This window comes from Lissotriton vulgaris, chromosome 5, assembly GCF_964263255.1.
Source record: "Lissotriton vulgaris chromosome 5, aLisVul1.2, whole genome shotgun sequence".
In the NCBI taxonomy this organism is placed as follows: Eukaryota; Metazoa; Chordata; class Amphibia; order Caudata; family Salamandridae; genus Lissotriton; species Lissotriton vulgaris.
In genome coordinates, this window is record NC_141693.1 from 2,023,448,086 (window position 1) to 2,023,468,033 (window position 19,948).

Genomic DNA, 19,948 nt, shown 5'->3' on the forward strand with positions numbered 1-19,948 from the left:
TGGATCCAACCCTGCATGGATCCAACCTCCCATGGATCCAACACTGCATGGATCCAAACACACGTTCATCCAACCGTATGTGGATCGCACCCTGCGTGGCTCCAACCTCCCATGGATCCAACCCTGCATGGATCCAACCCTGCGTGGATCCAACCACACTTTGATCCAACCGTATGTGGATCCAACCCTGTGTGGATCCAACCTCCCATGGATCCAACCCTACATGGATCCAACCCTGCGTGGATCCAACCACACGTTGATCCAACCCTGTGTGGATCCAACCCTGCGTGGATCCAACCCCACCTTGATCCAACCTCACATGGATCCAACCCTACATGGATCCAACCCTGCGTGGATCCAACCACACGTTGATCCAACCTCACATGGATCCAACCCTACATGGATCCAACCCTGCGTGCATCCAACCACACATTGATCCAACCTTATGTGGATCCAACCCTGTGTGGATCCAACCTCCCATGGATCCAACCCTACATGGATTCAACCTCTCAAGATCGCTCCGTCTCTGCTTTTATTGGGTAGTGGTGACAGTGGGTAGACTTGCAGGGGTGCCTTAGTATAGACAGTTTTCTCAGAAATACATGTAGAGTCCTTGTTGGTCTTCTTCTCCTTCAGATCTTTGGTGTATGTTGGGGCTCTGACTTCCACCCTGACGGAGCCTCAAACCCTCCATATGACTCCGTGGATTACTATGTCGGAGCTGACTGAGGATCACTTAGGGGTTTTTGACAGTATTTGGAGAAGGCATATTTCGGATCCTCCAACCGAACCGAAGAGCTGCCTTCAGACACCCTCTTCTGCAGACTGACGTCCACAGCATAATTTCAAATAATGTCCCAGTAAATCAGCTGGTTGCCCCAAAAGGTCATATTCCAGCCGAATATGACCTTTTACTGCCTACAGCATTCTGTCCAATATTTGTTTGCATAGCACTTTTCACCCTAAGTGCGCCGGGTATGCCCAGACGTGGGTCCCAGGCTCACTGTGCCACTGGATTCCAGCTAGCCTGGCTGATAAAGGGTAATACCCAGAAACCGGTCGTAGGATACTTGTTTCCGGTCCAGGGAGGACCTGGCTTGGCAGTTCGGGCTGGACTATTCCCATGAGGCACAGGGTCAAGACTGATTTGCATAGGGCTGGGTCTAAACTGGAGCGGCAGGCTGAAAAAAAGAAGGATGGATTCAACTCAGATCTCTTGAATGGGGGTGAGTGTATGATTTATTCAGCATTCCGTCCATCATTTGTTTGCGCTGCCTACAGGGTCAGCCCATTTCCGCCATTGGTTCACGTGACGGCATTCTAATCTTGCACAAAGTGCACATCTGCACTGTGTCAGGGACTACGGATGCAATGTGTGGTTTTACATGAACAACATACATTTTGGCTATTAAACAATGCTTATTTTCATACAATGCGTGACTTCGTATGAACACCATTTACAAACAAAATAAGCATTGGCAAATTCAAACGGCCAACATCTAATGCTAGTAAATTGGCTTTTCCGATGCTTGTTTGTTAATTATTGAGCCCTTACATGAATCCAATAGTCCAAAGTCCTTGTGAGCAGGCTGCATTCCTGAACCGGGGAAAGAGGCATTTTGGCTAAAGCTCAAGCTCGCCTAGTATTTGTCCCTACAATGCTGCAGATCCTTCCCAGTGCAAGATAAGACTTTCCAGACTCATTATTATTGTTACTTCCACATAGTGCTTGAAACGCAAGTTGCTGCTATGTGTGTGGGCTGTATAGATGGGGGAACTTTGCTGTATTGGTGCACTTTTGTTAAATTAGCAATCTCCCAATTCCTGGCCTCACTTCCTACAAATTGTGTTTTTTTGGTAACTTTGTTTAGTGCCCGACACTTTAAAAAAAATAATATTCATTCTTTTATAACTGGATTATTACACTAAGAAAGGGTCCATACTCCATGCCGTCTGGGACAGGAAGTCACCGACACTAGGGTGTGGGAATGCACTGCCGCAAGAACAGGAAACAAATCTCAGTGATGCTGGTACTTTAGCACAAGCACTGGAACAAAGAGATAGATACACCAACACCTTGTCAGGAAGTCACCGACACGGGGACAAGAAGTCACTGACACTGTGCCAGGAAGTCACTGACACTGGGACAGGAAGTCACTGACACTGGGACAGGAAATCACTGACACTGGGACAGGAAGTCACTGACACTGGGACACGAAGTCACTGACACTGGGACAGGAAGTCGCTGACACTGGGACAGTGTAAGAAACTGGCTCTATATATACTGTGAGGTACAGTGTGTTTAGAGTCCAGGGATCTATAGAGGTTTGGCAGAGGCTAAAGTTAGATATAACCTTACTCTCCAAAAGTGGTAGCTTGGTCGAGCAGTAAGGCAGTATCAGAGGACAGTGTAAAGCATTTGTTGTACACACTCAGTCAGCAAATGGTCTCACACGCTCAATAACTGAACTCTAGGCCAATTGTTTTGTATAAAAAAATATACTGTTGTTTTATTTCTAGAACCAAGCAAGCCTGGTACAGGTCAGCATAAAAAATACTTTTCAGAAGTAAATTACTTGTATGAACACAGTTCAAAATAGCAGTGTAACTTGTACTGTACTGGTTTTGGTTAGTTTTAAGAAAGCAGTTTGCAACACATTGAATGGGCTTTTTAAGTAAAAGACAGTGAATTACTTTTCAGATTACTTTTGCTAACACAGGACAGGATCCTGGATTCAGTCCTGGACCATTTCCTGAAAACAGGTGGGTAAATGCGTTTTGGTTAAAGGTACGATTTTTAAAGAATATTATTGCATTTCAAAAGTTGACACAGAAACTTTTTCACATAGAATCACCAATGTTAACCTATGGGAGGAAATTCACTGAGCCGGTAAGTTAGGTTATCGTTACTTTTTCTCACTCAGTGCTAGATCCTGGATTCAACACTGGGACATCTCCTGAAAACAGTTGAGAAAAAGCGTTTTGGTTATTCGGCTGATTTTTAAGGAATATTTGCAGTTTTCAAAAGTCGACACTTAGAAACCCTTTGGGAGAAAAAGTGTCAATGTTATCCTATGAGGAAAAATGAGTTATCGGTTTCAAGGTAAGTAATCAGTCTTTTGAGTTAGGGTTCTAGGGTTAGACTCGGGGGTCTCCCAGAGTCAGTGAGGCACTGTTGTTGGACCCTCAGCGGCACTCAGGCGGCCAGATGCAGAGTGTTGAGGCCCAATGTAATCCAATGGGGGATAAGGGGACTCCAGTTAGTGGCGGCTGGCAAGCAGGCCACAGGGTTGTGGGAGCAAAGCTCCTAGGGTTAATCTCAGGGTAAGTTGGGGACCAAGTTAGCACCAAAGGGGCACCCTCAGTGGCGCTAGGGCAGCCGGATGCAGGGTGCTGTTTTGAGGTCGGGGGCCCTGTTGATTTTAATGGAGATACTCCGGGACAAAGAAACACTGCAGGCTCGGGGACGAGGATCTTCCTGGAGCAACCAACACTTCGAGGGGTAAGTTGGGATGTAGAGGGATGGTTAAACACCGCTGGGTTGGGCACACAAGGCTGTGGGGCATCGGGTGCAGGAGTGCCTTTGGACGTCGGATTTTCTTACCTGCTCTGGTCATGGTAGGGGGCCCCTCTGGATTGAGGCTGCAGGTGTCGGCTTGAGGCAGGTCAGGGGTCACTGTATCTCCAGTCAGGATCACCGGGGGGACCTCCTCGGGGTGTTTGTTCACTCAAACACGGGCCGGGCTAGGCGGGTGCAGAGTGTGCTGGATTCTCGGTTCCTGGTTGGCATCAGAAGCTGCAGTTCAAACACGTCCAGTGTTCACAGGAGAAGCAGCTTGGGAAGTGAATGCAAGCAGATCCTCCGAGGTTGGTGAGGTTGCTGGCTGCTGGACACGCCGGGATTTCGCAGGAGCAGGTTCAAGGGGAGACAGGTCTGTAGGGCTGGGGCCAAGTCAGTGGGCGTCGTCCTCTTGTTAGCTCTGCACGGCTTCTCGTCCTTCTTCTTTTCTTGTTGTTGCTGGATCTGAGGAAGGAAGGTTCAGGGTGCCCCTAAATACTAAATGTAGGGGTATTACAGGTAGGTAAAGGTCAAGGACCAATGGGTCCCTTCCCTGGGGTGGGTACACCCCCTATTCAGACACTCTCTAGTGGAAGGGGGGCAGGAGCCTGTCCCTGGTTGGCTGGGTCCCCCCATCCTCAAGATGGCGGGGACTCGAGGTTGTGCTTCACCTCGCCTCCCCCACCCTAGGGGTTGAGTTGGCAGAGGTGGGCACACCTCTCTTCCTCACTATGTTTTTCCCACTGGGTCTCCCGCCCAAAGTGGGGGGTAGAACCGTTGGGGACCAGTTGCTGAGTACAGCAAGTGGTCTGGAGAGGCTCACAAAGGCGGTATGCCTTTGAAGCTTCTTCTTCGTGAACCCTGCCCATCCTGGGGGTGGAGGCTTGGCACCTTGTCCCAGGATGTGCATTGTTTCAGGCCCCCGAGAGCGGCAAGCTCTCGACCCAGGGGTCCAGAAGCATATATGGGGGTGGCATCCTTGGCAGCCACTCAGTCAGGTCACTGGGAGTTGGTCGAGTTTCAGGGGGCATCTCCAAGATGCCTTCTGTCATGTATTTTACATTAAATCCCACACTGGCATCAGTGTGGGTTTAATGTGCTGAGAAGTTTGATACCAAACATCTCAGTCTTCAGTGTCGCCATTATGGTGCTGTGGTGTTCATAATGACAACCTCCCAGCACTATATACTCTTAATGGCTTACTGCACTTACAGTGCCCAGGAATGGACCAGGGTACTGTAGGGGTACAGGGCTCATGCGCCTGTCCCCTTCCACTGGCATAGGGGACCCTGCTAGAGGGGTGACTGATGTATTCCAGGGCAGTGGGTTTGTGGGCATGGCACACAGGGATGTGTGAAAATACGTTTTTGCCATGTCAACTCTTTGTTTTGTTCTGCACCAAGACACGCAGCCTGCCAAAGCAGTGTGTGTGTGTCAGGGCACAGGGCCTCTAAGGGTGGCACAATAAGTGCTGCAGCCCTTAGGGGCCTTCTCTGGTCACAATGACCTGGGTACCTAGGGTACCATTTACCAAGGGCTGACATGTGGCCAGAGATGCCAATTAGGTTTAGGCTTTAACACAGTTTTAGGGAAGGAACACAAGCCCTGGGCACCTGATTGGCAGGAGCCCAGGGCACGCTCAGTCAAAGCCCATCAGCAATTCAGAAAAAAGTGGGGGCATACCATGCAAGAAAGTTGGCACTTTCTCACAGACAGGAAGTCACTGACACTGGGAAATGAAGTTGTGGACTCCATTTGCGAGTGTCATAGATACTAGGGGAATGATACACCTACAGACAGACAAGGAGCAGGTTGACACTTGGACGAGGAAACTAGACTCAGTTATGCCTCCAGTGTGGCTTAGAACGCATTCACACTGGAACTAGAAACACTCCAGTCAGGGCATAGGAAGACGTGTGTAGGAAATTGGGGGTACTTATTGAGGGGTTGAAACCCTACGCAAGCTGCAGCCCCAATTCCTGTCTGGATTAACTCATATGCAAACAACCACAAATTAACTTGTGCTTAACCTCTGGTCGCTAGGCAACAAAGCAGTCAGGCTTAACTTAGAGGCAATGTGTAAAGTATGCATGCAGCACTTCAAAGAGTAATAAAGTGAAAACATCCCACGAGAAAAATCCCACACCAATGTAGCATAATAGAGTAACATGTAATAAATTATTTTAGACAAAATGACAAAAATCCAATCAGTAGAACCGGAGATATGCAATGTAAAGATTTCAAGTAAGATTAGCTCCTAAAAGCACAAAGTGCCACTCATAGTTATCTGATTGTGCAAGACTCGGAGAAAGTCACAAGTTCAGGCCAACTGTGATAGGCCACGGGCGGGGCACAGGGACCAGGTTAGTCTTGCTGAAAGAGTTACCTTCAAAGGCCAGCGTGAAGAGTTCCATTCGCAGTGGACGGGACAGCAAGGAGAATGGTGGATATTTGTCGCTGTAGCTCGAACAGCAGGCCGTGTAACGTGGACTGCCATCGCTGTAGTACGAAGATCCTGTCGAGCGTCGCAGACAGTCATTGCTGGAGATTCGCGTTGGCGGTCACCATGGGCTGTACTGGTGGTTGCTGTGGCCTGAAGAGTCTGGTTTGGCGGGCCTTGCGTTGGTGGACAGCACAGGCAGCAAGATCTTGGTGCGAACAGGTTTGTTCGTGGTCAATAAGAGCCTAAAACGTCAGCAATTCTCCTTTTCTTGGAGAGGGAAATCAACTGATGCCAAACCAAGGGTCCAAGACCTGAGAGGCACCTCTTGGGGACCAGGAATTCATTCCAGCAGAGACCAGCAGAGACCAGCAGGCCTCAGGCAAGCCCAGTTGCATCCAGGCTGCAGGTCAGCTGGGCAGATGCATGGAGGCCTCTGGAGCGTGTTATGTCCCTGTAGCTCAGAGCAGCTGGTCAGTCAGCTGGTCCTTGGAGTCACGTAAACCTGGATGAAGGGTAGAGCCTTCCTTCTCAGCAAGCAGGGCAGCAGAGTAGCAGTCCTCGGAGGAGAGCAGCACCGCAGTCCTTCTTCTGAGTCTTCCACAGGTCTAGAGATGTACTGAAGAGCTAAGTCTGAGGATCCCAATATTTATACTTGGTGCCAGCTTTGAAGTAGGAGACGATTCTGGAGGGTTGCACCCACAGAGGTGTCTGGAATTTCCAGCGGTCCTGCCCCCTGCCTGTCTGAGGGCACAAAAGACTAGTGTGAAACCCTTTGTGAGTGTGCTCTGACAGCTCTGCCCCCTATCAAGTCAGGGATGGTCCCTCTTGCCAACACCTATCCCCCTTTGTCTCACAGTCTGGGAGCAACACACAAAGACCAACCGCCAGTTATACCTAGTCATGTGACCCAGGATACAGGCTGCAGGCACTAATGGTTAGGACAAGACAATGGCAGCTTTGTAAAAGTGGCATTTTCAGAAATGTGACTTAAAATCCATTAAAGAGGGGTTTCATTCAAAGAGGTTTTTAAGTTACAATTTACAATTCTTTATACACCAAACTCAAAATTCCCACTTGCTCCCAATTGAAAGGTGGTACAAAAAGGGGGAGGTGATGGACGGAGCATCCGAGTCAATCAAACACTCACATCCAGTCAAAAGATCTGGGTTTAATCCATCACCGTTCTTTAGCCCACTCTGCCACCCCAGTTCAGACATGGCTATATGCAAATCAGTCTGACCCTGTGCCTCATGGGAACAGCGCAGCCCGAACAGCCAAGCCATGTCTTCCCTGGACCGGAAACAAGCTTCCGAGGACCAGTTTCTGGCATTCCAGCCGTCTTCAGCCCGGCTTTCTTGAATCCAGTGGCAAAGTGAGCAAGGGACTCACGTCTGAGCATACCCTGCCACACTTATGGCGGCCAAAAGCGGTACAAAAAGGGGGAGGTGATGGACTCCACACCACTGGAGTCAGGCTATCAAGGCTGATGAAGGCTGATAGCCAGAAACCGGTCCTTGGATGCTTGATTCCGGTCTGGGAAAGACATGGCTTGGTAGTTCGGACTGGACTGTTCCCATGAGGCACAGGGTCAGAGCTGATTTGCATATAGCCAGTGTCTAACCCAGGGTGGTGTGGAGTGCAAAAAAACGATGGATTGAGGCCCAGATCCTTGTACTGGGGTGAATGTATGACATTGTTCTACATTCTGTCCATCAACTGTGTTTTTTGCAATTTTCACCCCGAGTGTGCTGGGTATACTCAGACGTGAGTCCCAGGCTCTCCACACCACTGGAGTCAAGCTATCCAGGCTGATGAAGGCTGATAGCCAGAAACCGGTCCTTGGATGCTTGATTCCGGTCTGGGAAAGACATGGCTTGGTAGTTCGGACTGGACTGTTCCCATGAGGCACAGGGTCAGAGCTGATTTGCATATAGCCAGTGTCTAACCCAGGGTGGTGTGGAGTGCAAAAAAACGATGGATTGAGGCCCAGATCCTTGTACTGGGGTGAATGTATGACATTGTTCTACATTCTGTCCATCAACTGTGTTTTTTGCAATTTTCACCCGAGTGTGCTGGGTATACTCAGACGTGAGTCCCAGGCTCTCCACACCACTGGAGTCAAGCTATCCAGGCTGATGAAGGCTGATAGCCAGAAACTGGTCCTTGGATGCTTGATTCCGGTCTGGGAAAGACATGGCTTGGTAGTTCGGACTGGACTGTTCCCATGAGGCACAGGGTCAGAGCTGATTTGCATATAGCCAGTGTCTAACCCAGGGTGGTGTGGAGCGCAAAAAACTATGGATTTAGGCCCAGATCCTTGTACTGGGGTGAATGTATGACATCGTTCTACATTCTGTCCATCAACTGTGTTTTTTCCCAATTGAAAGGTAGCACTTATTAAGTGTAATAAGGTAACCCAATGTTATCGTATGGAGAGGTAGGTCTTGCAGTAGTGAAAAAACAAATGTAAGGTTTTTTTTGTACCAGGACATGTAAAACCTAAAAGTACATGTCCACATTTTTGCATACTCTTTACCGAGGAGACCTGTGAGCAGCAGTTCTTCCATGCAGAATGCACCGGCGCACAGAACACACTAAGGGCCTTATCTTGTGTTTTACAGACAGGGCAGTAACATGGTAGGGCACTATATCTGTCCTACACCTGCTGACTAGATCTGTCAGCTCTCAGTTACCCCTCTCTATTTATAGTCGGGCGTATCGCAATGGTCCCTCCAGGGCGGCCTCCAGTGGCTCCGCTGCCGGCTTCACTGACAGTGGGCCGTCAGTCAAAGTTCCTCAGACCATATCGGCTCTTTAGGGCAGATATTCAGGTGTATTTTTTTCCAAATTGGGATTGCTAGATAAACCCTGGCGATCCTTGACCCACACTCGCTGGGAGACATCGCACAGGGTGTCAGGGTCAACTTTTTTTTGATTTTCAAAGACAATTTTCAGCATTGAACAAAGCGCCTGCACAGCAAAGCATCAGAGTATTCAGAGGAGCCGAGGATCCCTTCGAGGCATAAAGATCCCACGCTGTTCGGTGGAGATCCCTAAATGAGGCAGACTGTAGCTGCCCGGGGAGCAGGACACATCTCTGCTGCTCTGGCAGATTGGAGTACAGCCTGCCAGTCTCTAAATGAGGGAGTAAAACTGGGACATGCAGTGCACTCACAGTGAGGCAGGAGCGTTGGACAGTAGTCTCTGCAGTCCTCTCTCTCCAGGGGTCTCAGGTTCCTATCATGCCTCTGGCTGTAGTCTCTGCAGTCCTCTCTCCACAGGGGTCTCAAGTACCTATCGTGCCTCTGACTGTAGTCTCTGCAGTCCTCTCTCCACAGGGGTCTCAAGTACCTATCGTGCCTCTGACTGTAGTCTCTGCAGTCCTCTCTCCACAGGGGTCTCAAGTGCCTATCGTGCCTCTGACTGGAGTTGCTGCAGTCCTCTCTCCACATGGGGTCTCAAGTACCTATTGTTCCTCTGACTGTTGTCTCTGCAGACCTCCCTTCACAGGGGTCTCAGGTACCTATCGTGCCTCTCACTGTAGACTCTGCAGTCCTTTCTCCCCAGGGGTTTCAGGTTTCTATCGTGCCTCTAACTGTAGTCGCTGCAGTCCTCCTTCCACGGGGGTCTCAGGTACCTATTGTGCCTCTGACGGTAGTCTCTGCAGTCCTCCCTTCACAGGGGTCTCAAGTTCAAGTTCAAGTTTAAAATTTGTATAGCGCACTACTCACCCAGAGGGTCTCAAGGTGGAGAAGTGTGGCTCAGGGGTTAGAGGCGGCAGACCCGGAAGCTGAGATCGGCCCTGGACCAGGGTTCAATTCCCCGCCCCGACGGGGGTTGGGCTCAATAATTCCACGGACTCGATAATTCTCACTCCGGTGCCTACTCGACTCACGGGTTCACACTCTGCGACTCTGGGCAATAGCTTGCTTAATCTCCACAACGGCCCCTCGCGGCGGGATGCCTGACTTTCACCTTGTGGATACCCTGCCGGGGTATCTCACAGGGGAATACCAGGACGGGTTCCCTAAGCAAGCGCATAGATGCCTGCGATGTGGGCGATTTGCGCTATATAAATACATTTACATTTACAAGGCGCTTGAGGGAGGGGGTACTTTACTTATCGAATATCCAAGTTTTTAGTTGTTTTCTGAAGGAGAGGTGGTTCTGTGTAAGGCGGAGGTGGGTGGGGAGAGAATTTCAGGTCTTGGCCGCTAAGTAGGAGAAGGATCTTCCCCCCATGGTGGATCTTTGGATGCGAGGAATTGCGGCGAGGGCTTGATTGGACGATATTTTATGCTTGTCTAACAACGCCTTTCATTTATTCTCTCTTGACAGAGCTGGGTGAAGCTCGGGGAGACCAGACCAAGTGAGTGCCATGCTCAGGAGCCTCGGCCTTACTCTCAACCGGTGCATCGTGGGACAGAAGACGCAGCCCCTGGCCAAGGTATAGCCCCCAAGGTAAGGCAGCTCAACCGTTCTTCTACAAGATGAATAACACCAGATGAAATGTGATATTTGTGCACAGCTGCTTTTCATCAAAGTGACCTCAGCCAGGATGGGGAGGAGGGCAGGTCTTTCAGGATAAAGGCGCTGGATGCTATGAGAGAACAACTGGCTGTGCAATCACAGATGGTGGCACAGCATGGCAGTGCCATGCTGACGAATCCTGCCTTGGCTAAGACTGGGTCCCCAGACTCCATCACGGGCTGTCTCAAGGGCATTCTTACTCTACGAGGTCTTCCATTGGTGGCCCTGTCTGATGTCATGATGAGGACCCTGCCTTGAGACTGGTCTTAGATCAGTAGACTCTATCATAGTCTGTCTCAAGGGCATTCTTCCACTACGAGATCTTCTGTGGCAAGCCCCGTCTGATGCTATGATAATGACGCTGTCTTTAGGCTGGTCTTGGATCAGTGGACTCTATCGCGGTCTGTCGCCGGGGCATTCTTCCGCTACGAGGTCTTCCATGGCTAGCCCCATCTGATGTTATGATAATGACACTGTCTTCAGGCTGGTCTTGGATCACAGAACTCTATCACAGTCTGTCTCGGGGGCATTCTTCCGCTACGAGGTCTGCCATTGGTGGCCCCGTCTGATGTCTTGATGAGGATACTGTCTTGAGACTGATGACGCTGTCTTTAGGCTGGTCTTGGATCAGTGGACTCTATCGCGGTCTGTTGATGGGGCATTCTTCCGCTACGAGGTCTTCCATGGCCAGCCCAGACTGATGTTATGATAATGACACTGCGTAAATCAAGAGGGAGAGAGAGGACCAGATAGCTAGTCCAGATCCCCGGTTATATGTAAGTTTATCAAAAGGAGACTAGCTCAAGAGCAGGGGTTAATCTGACATTATTATTATTGTTTTCCTAGCGACTCAGTATGGTTTTGCCGATTGGCAGTGGCACCTGTTGGGTGTCTTTGGAAAGCCCTCACCCACCAACCTAGTTGGTGGCATGCTTCATCATCGGGCCCACCCAGTGACACCTAGCGTGTCCCGGGTGTGCTTCGACGCCTGATTACAGCGGAGCAGGTATGTCACTGTGTGTGCGGTGTGGGGTGTTCAGGTATGTGAAGTTAAAACGGCTTGGCGGATGGTCCCTGAGGTGAGGATACTTTATTAAAAGGGCCTCCGTCAGCGGTTAAAAATAAGGCTGTTGGGACGTTAGAGGCGGGTTACGACCTCCTACGTCCTTAGAGTGTCAACATGTTTCAGCCAGTGCCTTATTACTAATCTGGCTTTCATCAGGACTGTAAAATATGTGTGAGTTAAAATAGGGGTTGTGTAGTGTAGTCTATGTGTCTACACGCCCTAAAGTGTATCTAACTGTGAGAGGGGGGATTCCCTTCTCAAGATCACCTGTACATTTAACATTGAGGACAGGTACAAGACAAACATAGGGGAGAAAGAGTCACTAGAAAGTATTGATCAAAATTGTGACAGCCGACTTAATAGCGAATAGGTGCAGGCTATGAGCGGCTCAAGTGTAATGATACTGGTGGTATCATTATTGTGGAATCGCACTAGAACTTCAAGGGTGTAGTGATTTAAAACAGCGGTAAAAATACTGCAGTGAATGGTGAAGAATTTTGGCGCAAGGACCATGTCTTACGCTTTCAAGGCTTGTTTTTTGCTCCAAGGTTATTGAAGTGGCAAGGTGTGGCCCTAGTTGGGAGAGAGAGGTAGGACCACTAGGGTTAGGAGACCTGTGGGAGAAAATTTGGGAAGCGCTTACCTATTGTAGAGATGTACAGCATACTCACAGGATTTCTGGCCAGCAGCAGCGTGGGACCTGTTGTGCCTCCTTCGCAGAACCGGTGATGAATGGCTGTAGTTGCCGGTTTTTATACTGTCATTGATTGCATAATTGAGGGCACCTGGGGGAAAAGCAATGGTAGAGAGACTCGCGAAGCGGGTCTAAATAGCGCTCAGGTGTGTGCAGAGGCTGATCTAGAGAGCCTGCGTGGGCGTGTGATGCTGCCGGGTGCTGGAGCGGTCATGAAACGCGCATGCGCGACCGGGAAGTGGTCCGCGCATGTGCCGGAGTCAGTGTTGCAGTGAAGAGCGCATGCGCGGCCGAGATGTGGTCCGCGCATGCGCCGTAGCGAGTGTTTAGTTGCGCGAATCGGCTGGTGGCACAGCCTGCGCTAGTGCTAATTCGCCTGGTGCCCTGGCTACTATTGGATGACAGGGCAGTTTGCAAAACTGAATAAATGGCACTTGAGACACATGGTTGTACTCAAGTGCTAGTGTGGGTAAGGTGGCACTGAATATGTTACCTAAGGCCCTGACAGGTAACCAGAACTAGACAACTTCCTGCAATGGCTCAACAACAGAGACCCATACCTGAAGTTTACCTGCACAGCCAGCAACCGGCAACTCCCTTTCTTGGATTTACAAATAACAGCAAAAGGCGAAAATTTGACAACAACAACCTATTACAAACCGACGGCTAGAAACTCACTGCTGCATTTCAACAGCTTCCATCCCCGGCCTCTAAAAGAAAACTTACCCTTTGGCCAGTTTCTCCGCATTAGAAGGAACTGCTCGGATGTAAAAGACTACAAAACGCAATCAGCGGACCTAGCCCAAAAACTAGAAAACCGCGGTTACCCTAAGGCGATCATCAAGAAAACCCAGAAGAGGGCAAGGAACCAGAATCGCGACGCGCTATTTGAAGACGTCACCAGAGAAAGCGACACACAACCAACAACATGTGTGACCACTTTCAACACTGCCTCCAATGAAGTGGCTAAAATCATAAAAAAGCACTGGAGAATCATCAATTCAGGGCAAAGGAAATGGGAACCCCCCAGGTTCGCCTACAAAAGGTGCCACAATCTCCGAGACCAACTAGTCAGTACCAGACCCAGACCACCACCTAAACCTGACAACACCATCCTTAATGCGTGGGGAATGCCCAAAGTAACCGGACACTACCCATGCAATGACTGTAGTGTCTGTCACCTGACATCCCACACCAAAACTCTCAACCTGGAACCCAATAAAGTATGGTCCCAGAGAAGCCACACAAACTGTAACTCACAGAATGTGATTTACTTACTAACCTGCAGATGTGGACTCAGATATGTGGGCATGACCACCCGCAAAGTGAGGACCAGGATCACGGAGCACCGCAGCACAATGAGATGCAAGAAAAACATAAGCAAATTGACAAACCACTTCATCACCAACGGCCACACCCCCAATGACTTCACCTGGACAGTCATTGAGCAAATACCAGTCAGCCCGATTAACAACGACAAAAAACTTTTAAACAAAGAACAAAGATGGATATACCGTCTGTCTACAGCCACGGATGGGCTGAATGACGCTATCCCCTGGAACTCCCTGACCCTATGATGTTTATCACATCACCTGGCGAGCCACCCACCAGAACTCTATTGAGTAACCCAGTCAGACCAACAGTGCCCCCCCCCCCTTTATAAACCATGCCTCCTGGTCTTTACCACCTTCCAGTTAGGCCATACTGTGCAGATTCATCCAACCCTTGAGAACTATCTGGGGTCTCAAGAGCCATCCATCCTGCCATGTAAACCCCCTGGTTACCTGTCAGGGCCTTAGGTAACATATTCAGTGCCACCTTACCCACACTAGCACTTGAGTACAACCATGTGTCTCAAGCGCCATTTATTCAGTTTTGCAAACTGCCCTGTCATCCAATAGTAGCCAGGGCACCAGGCGAATTAGCACTAGCGCAGGCTGTGCCACCAGCCGATTCGCGCAACTAAACACTCGCTACGGCGCATGCGCGGACCACATCTCGGCCGCGCATGCGCTCTTCACTGCAACACTGACTCCGGCACATGCGCGGACCACTTCCCGGTCGCGCATGCGCGTTTCATGACCGCTCCAGCACCCGGCAGCATCACACGCCCACGCAGGCTCTCTAGATCAGCCTCTGCACACACCTGAGCGCTATTTAGACCCGCTTCGCGAGTCTCTCTACCATTGCTTTTCCCCCAGGTGCCCTCAATTATGCAATCAATGACAGTATAAAAACCGGCAACTACAGCCATTCATCACCGGTTCTGCGAAGGAGGCACAACAGGTCCCACGCTGCTGCTGGCCAGAAATCCTGTGAGTATGCTGTACATCTCTACAATAGGTAAGCGCTTCCCAAATTTTCTCCCACAGGTCTCCTAACCCTAGTGGTCCTACCTCTCTCTCCCAACTAGGGCCACACCTTGCCACTTCAATACCTTGGAGCAAAAAACAAGCCTTGAAAGCGTAAGACATGGTCCTTGCGCCAAAATTCTTCACCATTCACTGCAGTATTTTCACCGCTGTTTTAAATCACTACACCCTCGAAGTTCTAGTGCGATTCCACAATAATGATACCACCAGTATCATTACACTTGAGCCGCTCATAGCCTGCACCTATTCGCTATTAAGTCGGCTGTCACAATTTTGATCAATACTTTCTAGTGACTCTTTCTCCCCTATGTTTGTCTTGTACCTGTCCTCAATGTAAAATGTACAGGTGATCTTGAGAAGGGAATCCCCCCTCTCACAGTTAGATACACTTTAGTGCGTGTAGACACATAGACTACACTACACAACCCCTATTTTAACTCACACATATTTTACAGTCCTGATGAAAGCCAGATTAGTAATAAGGCACTGGCTGAAACATGTTGACACTCTAAGGACGTAGGAGGTCGTAACCCGCCTCTAACGTCCCAACAGCCTTATTTTTAACCGCTGACGGAGGCCCTTTTAATAAAGTATCCTCACCTCAGGGACCATCCGCCAAGCCGTTTTAACTTCACATACCTGAACACCCCACACCGCACACACAGTGACATACCTGCTCCGCTGTAATCAGGCGTCGAAGCACACCCGGGACACGCTAGGTGTCACTGGGTGGGCCCGATGATGAAGCATGCCACCAACTAGGTTGGTGGGTGAGGGCTTTCCAAAGACACCCAACAGGTGCCACTGCCAATCGGCAAAACCATACTGAGTCGCTAGGAAAACAATAATAATAATGTCAGATTAACCCCTGCTCTTGAGCTAGTCTCCTTTTGATAAACTTACTTTATGATAATGACACTGCCTTCAGGCTGGTCTTGGATCACTGGTCTCTATCGCGGTCTGTCTCCAGGGCATTCTTCCGCTACCAGGTCTTCCATGGCCAGCCCAGACTGATGTTATGATAATGACACTGTCTTGAGGCTGGCCTTGGATCACTGGTCTCTATTGCAGTCTGTCTCAAGGGTATTTTTCTTCTTCACACGGTCTTCCAGTCTGATGTCTTGATGAGGACAATGTCTTGAAGCTGCTCGTGAATGACTAGACTCGACCGTAGTTTGTCTCAAGGTCAGTAGACTCCATCGCGGTCTGTCTTAGGGGCATTCTCCCTCTACAGGGTCTTCCATGGGGCTGATGTCATGATAAGGACACTGTCTTGAGGCTGGTCTTGGATCAGTAGACTCCATTGTGGTCTGTCTCAAGGTCAGTCCCCTCTACCTGGTTGGCTAGGGTTGAGCTGGGTTGGGTATAGGATAATCAAGTTTGATGCCGCGACGGTTTCATCCTGAAACTGGTCTTGGATCACCAACTCCATCCTGACCTGTTTCAAAGGGCGGCCTTCCTCTCCCCGGCTGGTTAGGGTTGAGCAGGGCTTGGGTATATGGTAGCCCCGTCTACACCCACCTGATGATGACGGCATCGTACTGAGCTGGCCACGAGTCACCGTGGTCCATTGTGGGCTACCTTGGCCCAGTCTAACTCTTGATGGTCGTGTTTTCAGGGGACATGCAGAGTTAGGGATAAGATTTCTATAAAGCATAGATTCACGGTTGATGTCCACGGGTGACTCCTCTCCTGACCTGTAGAAGTAGAGCCAGAGGCGCAGTCTGAGGTGACACAGCCTGCGAGAAGCGCAGTCGAGGACGCTGCTCCGAGCCCTCTCACTGACGCCTTACTGTCCCTGCTGCATCCATTGACTTTGATTTGTCACATACTTGGTGGGATTTGCCATCTCGCCTCCTCCAAAGTGTAGATTTCACACTAAGATGGAACAGTCCGTACCTGAGGGCAGAAAGGAGCATGCCCTGACAGACCGATCCTGCCTCTCCGTGGCCTCAGATGACCTTACCTGAGGCCCGGCTCCTCTGCTGGATTTATTTTGGGATGCTTGGGTACTGCAAGAAGCCTCCCTCGTGACTCAGCTCTAATAATGCGAATAAACTGATGAGTCGTAATGACAGATGTAATCGGGACATGACTCGCTTACACTTGGCAGAGGATGGGTATTCGTTGCTGAATTATTGGCCCGTAGGCGTGGAGGACAGACAGGGTGCATGCTCCAAGACCCTGCCTGGGGTCTGTAGAGGCCCTGCCTGGGTCTGCGGGATGCTGCCTGTGGGGTCCATGTGAGATCCAGTCCCAGTCCCAGTTCTTGCATCCTCACCTCACTTCAGACAGCAGGTCCCGTTTCTCGAGACCGGCCTTGGGTGACTATAGGACTCCACATCACCGTGGACTGTCAGGTCTGATCCCAGGCTTTCTTTCTAGTAACCATTGTGATTTGAGGCTTGGGTCTAATCAAGTCAGTTGAATCAAGGCGGAATAAAGACTACACCTCCCAGTATGCATTAGGTGGATAAATGAAGGTAACCAGGAACTGGAACAGGCTGTCCAGTGACATGGACACACGCTCTCTGCTTGCGCAAGCTGAGGCCTCCTGCCACAGGTCTGTCTCATCTTGGTGTGTGGAGGTGATCTACCTTCAGGGTTCATCTTAAGATTCCACAGTGATGAATCCAGATGTGTGTCTGGATGCTGCCTGGAGTTGAGTATGAGCTCTATGGATTCCAGAGGAAGTGTTCATAAAAGTGTCTTTTTAGAACATTTTGCTGGACAATTTGCGCATTTGGCACCAATTTGTGGCTTCTAGTAGTTGCCAGCGTTTGCACCGCTCTGGTTCTACTATCTAAGAATACTAGTTGAATCCTCCAGGTCCCCTTCTGCCCTTCATGTACCAAAGCACCCGTCTGACGTCAAGAGCAGTTGGTTTTGCCAGGAGTTGGGAGTCTCTGGAGTTACCTCCCTTCATGTGGGCGCAGGGTCCTCATGGCAGTCCTAGTGTTAGGCCCCTGAGCAGGTGTGGTTTTCTACCATAGAGGACTGCACAGTATAGTGTACACACAATGCAGCCCCCTAACCCTGTCCTAAGGATACCCTGCTCTCTTCACCATGCAGCCCCCTCTGACCCTGTCCTAAGGATACCCTGTTCTCTTCACCATGCAGCCCCCTCTAACCCTGTCCTAAGGATACCCTGCTCTCTTCACCCTGCAGCCCCCTCTGACCCTGTCCTAAGGATACCCTGCTCTCTTCACCATGACGCCCCTCTACCCCTGTCCTAAGGATACCCTGCTCTCTTCACCATGCAGCCCCCGACCCTGTCTTAAGGATACTCTGCTCTCTTCACCATGCAGCCCCCTTAAACCCTGTCCTAAGGATACCCTGCTCTCTTCACCATGCAGCCCCCTCTAACCCTGTCCTAAGGATACCCTGCTCTCTTCACCATGCAGCCCCCTGACCCTGTCCTAAGGATACCCTGCTCTCTTCACCATGCAGCCCCCTCTAACCCTGTCCTAAGTATACCCTGCTCTCTTCACCATGCAGCCCCCTGACCCTGTCCTAAGGATACCCTGCTCTCTTCACCCTGCAGCCCCCTCTGCCCCTGTCCTAAGGATACCCTGCTCTCTTCACCATGCAGCCCCCTATAACCCTGTCCTAAGGATACCCTGCTCTCTTCACCATGCAGCCCCCTGACCCTATCCTAAGGATACCCTGCTCTCTTCACCATGACGCCCCTCTGCCCCTGTCCTAAGGATACCCTGCTCTCTTCACCATGCAGCCCCCCTGACCCTGTCCTAAGGATGCCCTGCTCTCTTCACCATGCAGCCCCCTGACCCTGTCCTAAGGATGCCCTGCTCTCTTCACCATGCAGCCCCCTCTGCCCCTGTCCTAAGGATACCCTGCTCTCTTCACCATGCAGCCCCCTGACCCTGTCCTAAGGATACCCTGCTCTCTTCACCATGCAGCCGCCTTAACCCTGTCCTAAGGATACCCTGCTCTCTTCACCATGCAGCCCCCTCTGACCCTGTCCTAAGGATACCCTGTTCTCTTCACCATGCAGCCCCCTCTAACCCTGTCCTAAGGATACCCTGCTCTCTTCACTCTGCAGCCCCCTCTGACCCTGTCCTAAGGATACCCTGCTCTCTTCACCATGACGCCCCTCTACCCCTGTCCTAAGGATACCCTGCTCTCTTCACCATGCAGCCCCTCTGATCCTGTCCTAAAGATACCTTGCTCTCTTCACCATGCAGCCCCCTATAACCCTGTCCTAAGGATACCCTGCTCTCTTCACCATGCAACCCCCTAACCCTGTCCTAAGGATACCCTTCTCTCTTCACCATGCAGCCGCCTTAACCCTGTCCTAAGGATACCCTGCTCTCTTCACCATGCAGCCCCCTATAACCCTGTCCTAAGGATACCCTGCTCTCTTCACCCTGCTGCCCCCTCTGCCCCTGTCCTAAGGATACCCTGCTCTCTTCACCATGCAGCCCCCCTAACCCTGCCCTAAGAAAACCCTGCTCTCTTCACCATGCAGCCCCTCTGCCCCTGTCCTAAGGATACCCTGCTCTCTTCACCGTGCAGCCCCCTCTGACCCTGTCCTAAGGATACCCTGCTCTCTTCACCATGCAGCCCCCCTGACCCTGTCCTAAAGATACCCTGCTCTCTTCACGTTGCAGCCCCCTCTAACCCTGTCCTAAGGATACCCTGCTTCCTTCACCATGCAGCCCCCTCTGACCCTGTCCTAAGGATACCCTGCTCTCTTCACCATGCAGCCCCCCTGACCCTGTCCTAAGGATACCCTGCTCTCTTCACGTTGCAGCCCCCTCTAACCCTGTCCTAAGGATACCCTGCTTCCTTCACCATGCAGCCCCCCCTGACCCTATCCTAAGGATACCCTGCTCTCTTCACCATGCAGCCCCCTGACCCTGTCCTAAGGATACCCTGCCCTCTTCACCATGCAGCCCCCTCTAACCCTGTCCTAAGGATACCCTGCTCTCTTCACCATGCAGCCCCTCTGACCCTGTCCTAAGGATACCCTGCTCTCTTCACCATGCAAACCCCCTAACCCTGTCCTAAGGATACCCTGCTCTCTTCACCATGCAGCCGCCTTAACCCTGTCCTAAGGATACCCTGCTCTATTCACCATGCAGCCCCCTATAACCCTGTCCTAAGGATACCCTGCTCTCTTCACCCTGCAGCCCCCTCTGCCCCTGTCCTAAGGATACCCTGCTCTCTTCACCATGCAGCCCCCCTAACCCTGTCCTAAGGATACCCTGCTCTCTTCACCATGCAGCCCCTCTGCCCCTGTCCTAAGGATACCTTGCTCTCT

The 19,948-nt window shown here is 50.7% G+C and overlaps 1 protein-coding gene across 12 annotated transcripts in view; it reads left to right on the forward strand.

Annotated features, from left to right (window-relative positions):
• KYAT1 (kynurenine aminotransferase 1) overlaps window positions 1-19,948 on the forward strand; it is a 350,381-nt gene that overhangs the window by 85,352 nt on the left and 245,081 nt on the right. For 6 of the 12 annotated variants that reach the window (XM_086924868.1, XM_086924869.1, XM_086924871.1 and 3 more), the window contains one exon: window positions 10,341-10,463. In XM_086924868.1, the coding sequence (XP_086780994.1) occupies window positions 10,341-10,463 (123 nt within the window). The remainder of the gene's footprint in view (window positions 1-10,340; window positions 10,464-19,948) is intronic. The other 6 variants (XM_086924877.1, XM_086924878.1, XM_086924874.1 and 3 more) reach the window with 1 other exon arrangement.